Source organism: Microchirus variegatus (genome assembly GCF_963457635.1).
Source record: "Microchirus variegatus genome assembly, chromosome: 6".
Taxonomy (NCBI): domain Eukaryota; kingdom Metazoa; phylum Chordata; class Actinopteri; order Pleuronectiformes; family Soleidae; genus Microchirus; species Microchirus variegatus.
Genome location: NC_139807.1, coordinates 21,505,815 through 21,515,708, shown reverse-complemented (window position 1 = coordinate 21,515,708; position 9,894 = coordinate 21,505,815). Strand labels below are relative to the sequence as shown.

The following is a 9,894-nucleotide window of genomic DNA, read 5'->3' as shown; positions in this document are numbered from 1 at the left end:
TGAAAAGTAGAATAGATTTTAAAATACTTCTACTTACATACAAGGCCCTGAATAATCAGGCACCTTCTTATATTTGTGACTTAATAACTTTATATCAACCAAATAGACCGCTGCGCTCCTTGAACTCAGGTCTGCTGGTTATTCCTAAAATAACTAGAAGTAGAATCGGTGGTAGAATATTTATCTACCAGGCTCCTCTCCTGTGGAACCAACTTCTGCTTTCAGACAGACAGTCTGACTCGGTCTCTGCCTTTAAGGTGAGACTGAAAACCTACCTCTTTAATATGGACTATAGTCGAAGCTAGATCAGGTATGTCCTGATTAGAATAGTCTATCTTATGCTGCCATAGGCTTAGACTGCTGGGGGAATTTCCCATCATGCACTTAGAATAAGCACATGGACTTTGCACGAGCCGCACTTTCTCTACCCCCTCCTCGATTTCTCATCCCTCACCACTTACCCGATGTCCCCCCATGAGATGTAGCACATAAATCCACATGTAACTCATCTCTAACTGATGTTTAATCTCTTACAGTTCTGCTGACACCAGTGAACGACATGAGGTCAGGACAGGAAAGAGGACTCAGTCATCTTCAAGTCTCTGACCACAACAGTCTTCACTACAGGCTGTGACAAACCCAGTGATCCAGATGATCCTGACATTTAAAGACTATTTCATTTTTATTCTTGTCATTGTGTATTGTATGTTTTGGGAAACGTCTAATGCACGTATGTCCGTCCAGGGAGTGGATCCCTCACCTGTGGTTCTCACCTGTGGTTCTCCCTAAGGTTTCTACCCTTTTTCCCTGTTACAAGGGCTTTTTCCCTGGTAGTTTTTCCTTACCCTGGTCGAAGGTCTAAGGACAGAGGATGTTACCAACCCTGTGAAGTCTGTGAGACAAACTATGTTTTGTAAACTGTGGGCTATATAAATAAAGATTGATTGATTCAGCTCTTGTTGTTGTGTCCATTAGATACACTTGGCCTCCATGTCATAGAGTTGAAGGAGATCCGAGATCACACTGTCGATTTCCGCTTTGGTCACGTCATCACACAGCACCTACACACACACAGAGAGACACACACACACATTAAGACTTCAGTCCCACACCTGGGCCCACAGTGGACACCAAAGGTCCACACCACATTTCACATGACCTATATTTTATTGCCTACATGACCGAATATGGAAAACTCACTATTCTGTATGTGGTTTGAGTGATTTAGAACATTTAAAGCAAGAAATCGCCACTACCTTTTAAACAAGAGGCACTTCTACTTTGGGGATGTGCCAGAGCTGGATGGACAGGTGGGGACGATACTTAAGTTCAAGAGCCCAGAGGTACAAAACAGAGAAATTAAAAGCCCACTTTAAATTGTTTTTGGGGCGACACAAACATGCTGTTAACCCATCAAGTGCAGGGGTGTGATTGGCAAAGGACAAAAACAGGAAAATATACGGTGCACTAGTGTTGTGTCGGTCATGAGTGATTCGTTCGAAAGAGTGAACGAACTGACTGGGATCACTTCGTGAACTGATTTGTTCCTTTCTTAGTTCAGTTGAGCTCAGCAGAGAGCGTGGTGGCCGGGAGTGGAACTGCCACGTTCTGTGAATCACTCGTGCAGTCGTTCACCGACGCCGTCACTCACTCGTGAATCTTCGGCAAACGACGTCAGCCAACGTGCACTGAGCGTGGAGGGAGTGACTAGTAAGAAGAACTGTGTCTGCCGTGCTGCTGTGATTCGTTCACACTGTCAGTCACTGACTCAGTCATGATTCTCGAACGTACTGAGACAGAGAGAACTGGAGAACTGTGGCTGAGGACATGAATCTTGTTCGCGCTGTCACTCACTCACTGACCCGCGCACGTTCTGAGACACACTGAACTGTGGCTGTGGACGTGAACGAACTGGCACACAGAGAACTGGTGAACTGTGCCCGAGGACATGAACAGCAGCACGGCAGACACACAATGACCCACGGTGCGAACGTACTGCACTCAGGGAGGATGTGAGTCACGTAGCAGGGCACTGGGCTCCTGCTAAGCACTGAACGATTCGGTGAACAAATCTATTGAACGAATCATTTTAATGAACGGATCCTACTGATTCAGTACACTCAAATGAACTGCCGATCCCATCACTACGGTGCACCTATCATGGCGCGGCGGCATTGTATTGTTTCAAAAATTAAAATAAAGTGCAGTAGCCTACATGGAAACGAGTTAAACCATGTTTAAATGGTTGTCAAAGAAACTGCTAGAGATGTCTTTTCAGTGTTTAATGAAATATATCGTTTAGTTTTTAGAATCAATCTGTCAATAATTTTCTCGATAAATCGAATATTTTTTTGTCCATAAAATATAGTTAAAATGTTGATCAGTGTTTATCAAACTTAGATCCTAGTTTTAATGATTTTTTTTGTCAAATGGAGCAAAGAAACCAGACAATATTCACATTTAAGAAGCTAAAAAATCACCAAGCTTGTATTAATTGTTAAGAAAAAAACAAAAACTCTTTAAAATCGATGTATTCATGGTTGCAGCCCTACTGGTTACCTAAATGTTTCACAAATATTACATGATAACAAAAAAATCATAAAAAATTATTTATAATATATAGTGATGGGCACTATACGGCGTTAACGTTAAGGCATGGCGCGTTTCCATGGCAACCGACCAGAAAAAGATGCAAGTGACATCATGTTTACGTGACTCCCGATTGTTAAAATGAGTCTCTAAAGTAACCATAAACTTTAAAAACAGAGGCACACACACGCAGTACACATGTACACTGGTTATTTGTAGCTCTGCTCTTTTCCTTTAATAAACAGACCGCTCCAGTTCGACTGTAGGCGCTAAACGAAACTAAAGGAGCTAACGGAGCTAATTGGTAAACGGTGCCTGGACTCTGGTGCCGCGGCACCACTCAAAACTCATTTTAACAATCAGGAGTCACGTAAATAACGGACTATGCTGGGAGTGAAAGGAAGACTTGTGGCAGAAGCACTAAAACCGACCCACCAAAAAAACTCTGCAGATCTGCATGATTTACGTGAGGCTCATTTTCAGGCTGAAAAAAACAGAAAAAATACACCCCTGCAAGTGAATAGGAAAAGTTTGACTTGCTTTGTCACTGTCACTCTCCTGCACCAATGTCCATAGAGAAAACGACGTGTTTTTACATCTCAGTACAGGAGTTGTTGATCCACGAGTGCCTCCCGGGGAAGTTAAGTTATGTTCCTTTGTGACATGCGTGTTAGAAATGTCTTTATTTGGACTCATCAACGCAAAAACCAAATTTACCAAATGAGGCTGCAATAGAACAGAAGCTCCTGTGTCAGCGTGAACTAAAATCAATGATTTTCTATTGACTTTGGTGCAGGCGAGTGAGAGGCTCACACACTGTAGTTTACAGTCAGAAAAGACAATGTAACAGCAAGTTAAAGCAGTGAACATATCATATTAGGTGCTGACTACTTTGATGAGATTATATCTGGTTCAACTACTGGATAGATTAATGGAGGGATGACAACACATACACACACACTACACACCTGCCACCACTGTTTCTCCGCGACAGGAAGCTCCACTCCGTAGCTGTTTATAGCCAGGTACAGCATCGCTATGGCGATGTGTTGGGCTGTGTGGTGGATGCACATGGCTCCATGATAAAAGTCTCTAAGCAGCGCCCAGGAAGTCTCGGCGACAGGGGTTCGATACCAAGCATGGCGGTTCACCAGAGACTTCACAGACAACAGGTAGTGCAGCAAATACTGAAGAGAGAAAGGAAATCCTTTAAATTTACAAGCAGTTATATATGCTTTGGTTTTGGTGGTGATTTAATAACAGGAATGTGGCTGTATGGTAAATCAGAGGCTGGTGGAATTCATTCTTATGACCTTTCTACACACTTGTCAAGAATTACAATTTACTAAAATAAAAGAACAATTAGACGATGTGACTTTTTCCAAAAACGGGGTATACTCATAATAGCTTTAAATTTCATCAGAATAGACAAGTAAGGTTGTTTACCTTGATATGTTTTCGTCAGAAGAGTGATGATATTTTGACATGTCTTACTCAGCTGTTCCTTATACAGGTTTGTTGAGGACAGCATCCCAGGTGTGGGATAGAATGTACATAGGCTTGGATGATGGTCCTTGAGGCCCGTTTCTGAATGTTTATGGCGTCCCTGATCCAGCCGTGGCGTTTGTTACTTCCAGAGCGCATGACTTGATGTGTTTTTTTTTGCTCTGCTTCCTCCTTCACTGTCCTTCATACAGCGAAGGAGGAAGCAGAGCAAAAAAAATATAGTTGAAATATAGTTGATAGCCGAAAAATGTCAAGGCAAACAACCTTACTTTGGCTTCGTGACAAAATGAAATTTAAGCTCATATCTCGCATATAAAACGCACAAACATGACACAAACATTATTTAGGTGAGTCATCTACAGTGATGTCCACAAAAGATGGTCTAATGTGCTAATGAGTATATATATTTTGAATTCAAAGGGGTTTTTCAGGTTGAAATTTGACCCACCCACGTTCGAAAGAAAATCTGAATTTCTGATGAAAACTTTCAGTGAATCACCTCCTTCGATCAGGATTGTACAGCGACTGCACACAAATACGGGACAACCGTGACAACATGAGACAGTAGCATAGACGGACTCAACGCTAGGCTCAACGCTAAACAGGGACAGGAATCTGTGCACATCTGCACACACACACTTGCCTTGTGAGGGTGTTCAAAGGAGACTTGGAAGTTGAGCTGACGGAGAATGACGAGCTCACACTGCACCACGCTGTCCCTCAAGTCCCAGAATTCCTTGTCACATTCTAGAGGAGCACTACCACTGTTGAAATACCTGTGAGGGAGGAAGGAGGGAGCATTTCAGGTGACGGCACAGGAAAAAAGACATTACAAGACAAAAAATTTCTGAACTTAGGTCATAGCTGAGGATTCAACACCGTTAACTAGGCATGGGAGAACTGTGTACCCAGTAATTGCGGGATGGAAAGTCGCGTAATTACTGGGTCAGGACATTCTGAGATTTTAGATAACAGGAATATGATGGGGGGAGTATGACTCGTCTTGTGAACACAGTCAACGAGCCCAGCCTATTATACAGGGTCACACTAGGGTTAGGCAGTGTCCCCTACATCAGCCGGTAGGCGTTACAGAACACTGTACACCAAAACATCCAGACAGTTTTTCCCCTAGGCCGTCACACTGATGGACACTTTATCAGTTACCCAGTGTCAGTAACGCTCCTGACTTCAAATAAAGCTGATTCTGATTCTGATTGTGGACGATGATATCATCGTCCGGGAGGCTATTGTAGCCAGACTCAGATTTCCAGACTTCTCTGAGGATTTTCAGTCAATAGCACAACATAACATCTGAATACCAATGGTTAGATCCTTTTTATGTAGATAAATGGCTTTGAAATCCAACTTTTAACACATATGTTAAATTCTGACTAGGTTATATGCCATTGCAGGGTCTCTGCCGGTTTCAACAAGTCAAATTTAAGACTTTTTAAGACTTTTTTAAGATCATAATGAATACAATTTAAGACTTACTTCAAATCCATACTGGCAAAAAAACTAGCTTGCTAGATTTTTAAGACCTTTCAACATTGTATTTAAGACCCTTTATTAGATTTTAGGAGAATTTAAGACATTTTAAGGCCTTAAATTCAAAGTCACTCGGATTGATACATTACTTAGGTTTAGTATATTACAGGTAGTTACAAAGATTACAACGGTTCAATGAAATTATGTTTTACCCTACACCTTGCTTAGGCATACTCTATCTGGTGTTGTCTCTTCTGTCGTGTCCGAGTGCACTACTTCCTCCTGGTGAGTTTTCTTAACTCAAGATAGACATACATACAGTCCCATTCTCTCTAGGTCTGGGACTGAAGTTTGAAGTGTGATCACCTTTGCCTCTAACAGGATTACAATGATTTAATTAAATTCGTCTGGAGCCTATTCCTTCATCATTCTTTTGCAATAGTAGTTGTTGACTCCCTTTGTACTCTAGGGGCTGAATCTTACAGCAGAGGGCAAAGGGCAGATGATAGGCAACCCTAAGTTGGACAATATTGGTGTAACCTCTAATGTTCGGCGAGATACACTCATATAAGTGAATGAACTCCAAACTGAGACAAAGAGTGCAATTAATAACCGTGAACCTGCAACCCCTAAAGACAGTAACAGTAGGGATGTACAATTAACCAGGGAACTGCAAAAGAAAACATAAGTATTTGCTTCATTGGCTATTAGATGGAGTGAACATACTTGTAAATAAATAAATCATAAATAAAATGACCTTCACATGTAAAACAAAATATGGAATCATCAATCACCAAAAACTTAAGAACACTCTCCCTTAGCCATTAGCTGGACTAAAAAACAAAACCTACTTTTACAAAATCATAAATATTATGTAAACTTAAGACCTTCACACTATTTTGCATCTAGGTTTATTTTCCCACTTTGTATCCTTCATCAACTATCTTTTATGCTTTTCTTCATGAAGCCAGCTGTCGGGAAACTTGCATCAACCCATGACAGTGTCGCTGCCAACAATAGGTGGATGGGTCAACAACTTGTATGGAAAAAAATTAAAGAAATGAGAATCGCAGACGCACGGTAGCGAAAGGTAAACATGGTAACCTGGCCCGCTTGATTAGTTAGTTAGAAAGTGAGATAATAGTCTGGAAATAACACAAACTATTTTCCATACTCTTTTCCCTTTTTCCATACTTATCCAGAACTCGAAATTACTAACATTGCTTTTCCATACTGCGTAGGAGCCCTTATATTACCTGTGGCTTACGTTGATGATGTCACGGGTCCTTATGAGTTGCTCTTCCACTTTCCCAGCCAAATACAGGCAGCTCATAGCCACCAAGTAGGGTTCATACGCAGCCAGGTTGACACGTTCAAAGAAGCGGTGGTACAACACACACGCTGTGGCCACGGGTACTGAGCGCATTCCCAGCTTCACTCCTGTGTGAGGGAGGACATAGGACAGGAGTCAACACTTTCATTAAAAGGTAGAGTAGGCAGGACTTATTTTGTTACTGATCAATAATTGCATAATAACCTTTTAGCATAATGGAAAGGAAGTGAACTGAGCAAGAACAACACTTCATAAACTGTCCACAAGCTCACAAGTCTACACTACTAGGTCTCGGAGCAGGACCAAAAATCTGGCTGACAGGAATAAGAAAACGTAAGGACAATAGTGTGCTGCCTCTCAGCAAGCACACTAATTAACCTCTTCTTCCCTGACCCTCTTTTTGGAGTCACTGCTAGAAAATGACATGCCCAAACTAAATAGAGTAAACATCTGCAGTTACAGGCTCTATGTGGATTATCTTGGTATAAAAATAAAGATAACACTTGTGAGATTCCACCAGAGGTGTAAGTTTCACTGTAGATGCCACTGTGTCAGAGTAAATGTACATGGAACACAGCATAACTGAAGGATTTTTTTCTCTCGCCTAAAAAAATATTGCATTTTAAAGCAAATATCACCTTTAAAATATGCAGTAGGAGCTAGAGTAGAGTGATAAAAATGGTACCACTGGAATCTGTAGATTCTCCGCTGTCGAGCAGACACTTATTTTTTGTTTACATAATCACGCTGACACTCCGGTGCCGCTTTTCAATACGTGCGCTGTAACGGTGTATGTATTGTATTACCCATACAAACATTATTAAGTTGCTTTGCATCCACTGGGTAAAACAGGCACATTTATATATCCATATCCTTTCCTATTGGGCAATATTTGAGATTCTGGTCTGTCTCTTCTGTATCTACCTCACCCCCTCTGTCTTGTCTCTCTTCTTCCTCTCCTCTGTTCCCCATTTTCCTTTCACCCCAATTGGTTGAGGCATAATGGCTGCATATCTTTAAGTCCCGGTCTGTCAGAGATTTCTTCTTCTGTTAAAAGGGAGTTTTTCACTCCACTGACGCAAAGTGTTTGCTCATTGTGTGAACTGTTGGGTTTCTCTGCTCTCTATAATATTCAGGGTCTCTGCAGGTTTCAACAAGTCACATTTAAAACTTTTTAAGACTTTTTTAAGACCATAATGAATAAAATTTAAGACCCATTTCAAACCCATACTGGCAAAAAAGTATAAAAGACATGAAGGAAAATTGGAGCAAACTTACACAAACTTCTAGCCTAAGAGGACTTGTGTGTCCAGTGGATATATTTTATTTATGAAAAAATGTTCACATGCTTCACAAGCCCTTTGTTGTTGATTGTGTGTGTAAATTCCTATGCTGGAGGGACACCTTGAACGCACCAGTTACGTGCCTGCAGTTAGCGAGTGGCGTGTGTGGATCGGTGATATGAGGAGCACGCGTTTGAAAGCACTGCAGAAAGATGTAGATGTTGTCCTACATTTTTCTCAACCAAAGGCTTCCTTTCTGTCGTGTTTCCACGTTCTCTCCTCATATTATTGATCCACACACGTCAGTCGGAGCCGCAGTTACACTGGTGCGTTCAGGGTCTTTTTCTAGCATGGGAATTTACATACACGCCGCGCCGCGCGGCGCATTAATCGTTTTTCTTCGATTTTTTTATGATCGCGAGAAGCCAAAATCGTGGTCACTCTATGCATTACGGTGAAACGCAGTAACAACGGGTAAACAGACATTACTATGGGGTATATGGAGCGGGGGTTGTGACGATGGTGCATGACAATAGGTGATAAGTGGTGACAGTATGTCTGTGGATAGTTAGATCAACACTCCCCTGGAAGCAGTGGATGTGTGTTTACCTGGGTCTCATTCACATGTAAATGATCAGGCACAAAACCGAGCGTTCTGAAAAGGGCTGTTTTGGCAGAGTTATTGAACTGCTATTGTGCTTCATCCTTATGATATTTTGACTAAAGCATGACACAGACATGTTCATTAGGGCATAAGGACCTAGTTTGACTTGGGGTAATAGGGTATAATATGGGACCTTTAAGTTTCCTCTGCTGCTATGCTAGGCTGAAACACACCACGGCGCGCGCACAGCACACACTAGCTAGTGGCGTTCCATAAATTGTCACCGGGCAGCACAGGTGGCCTACTTTAGTTCCGTGTTGTAGTTATGTTATCACATCATCAAAAATAGAAACATTTCAAAGTGAGACTGAAGTTTATGCATGTTTTAAATAAAAGTCACGTTATTAGATTTTTAAGACCGTTCAAAACTGTATTTAAGAGCTTTTATGAGATTTTAGGAGAATTTAAGACATTTTAAGGCCTTAAATTCTAATTATTGGATTTAAGACTTTTTAAGACCCCGCGGATACCCTGAATATTGTAAAGGTTTCTGCCTTGGGATGTACAAATGAACAGGGGGTTACCTGTCTCCATTATGAAGCGACACACGCGAAAGTGTGTTTTGGTTTCCCGGGAAGAATCAGAATCTGCCTCCCCAGCTGAGGAGTCTCTTCTGGCCGCCAGCTTAAGCGGCGCACCGGGGGAGGCACACAGACGAGAGGACGGAATCTCCATGGCTCCTGGAGCAGCAGCGGGACTTTCAGAGGGTCAGCACGCCGACAAGAAGTTGCTACTCACCCTCCTGACAACTGACTGTAAATTCACTCAAAGGGCTGTAAAATCAAACCACGACGCTTTACGTGGACGTTTCACAATTTACGGCACAACCGAAACACAAACGTGGAGCGATAAAGAGAGGTTAGATTCACGAACTGACGAGAATCGTTCCGTTTTGTTTTTAACAACGAGCTTTGCCCGGTCACACGTCAACCGGATGATAAATAGTTCGTTTTCCGGGCAGGGATTTTCAAAATAAAAGTTGGTAGTGAAACGTGTGTCAGCCATTATACTAAAATGCGCATTAATGTACC

General features: G+C 41.9%; 1 protein-coding gene across 1 annotated transcript; it reads right to left on the bottom strand.

The window, feature by feature from the left end:
• Positions 1 to 641: 641 nt before the first annotated feature.
• Positions 642 to 9,689, bottom strand: ccnq (cyclin Q). The gene is made up of 5 exons (XM_083890617.1): positions 9,388 to 9,689; positions 6,840 to 7,023; positions 4,739 to 4,871; positions 3,558 to 3,776; positions 642 to 1,061 (listed from the first exon to the last, which is right to left on the bottom strand). The coding sequence occupies exons 1-5, from the start codon at positions 9,536 to 9,538 to the stop codon at positions 972 to 974; spliced, it is 777 nt and encodes a 258-aa protein (XP_083746743.1). The 5' UTR covers positions 9,539 to 9,689; the 3' UTR covers positions 642 to 971.
• Positions 9,690 to 9,894: the final 205 nt, after the last annotated feature.

Excerpts from the sequence above, each read along its gene's own strand:
- ccnq (XM_083890617.1), bottom strand. The coding sequence starts at position 9,538 with ATGGAGATTCCGTCCTCTCGTCTGTGTGCCTCCCCCGGTGCGCCGCTT. Across the intron at positions 4,872-6,839 it reads ATCATCAACGTAAGCCACAG|GTATTTCAACAGTGGTAGTG; the intron begins GTAATATAAGGG and ends CCTCCCTCACAG. Across the intron at positions 1,062-3,557 it reads CGGAGAAACAGTGGTGGCAG|GTGCTGTGTGATGACGTGAC; the intron begins GTGTGTAGTGTG and ends GTGTGTGTGTAG.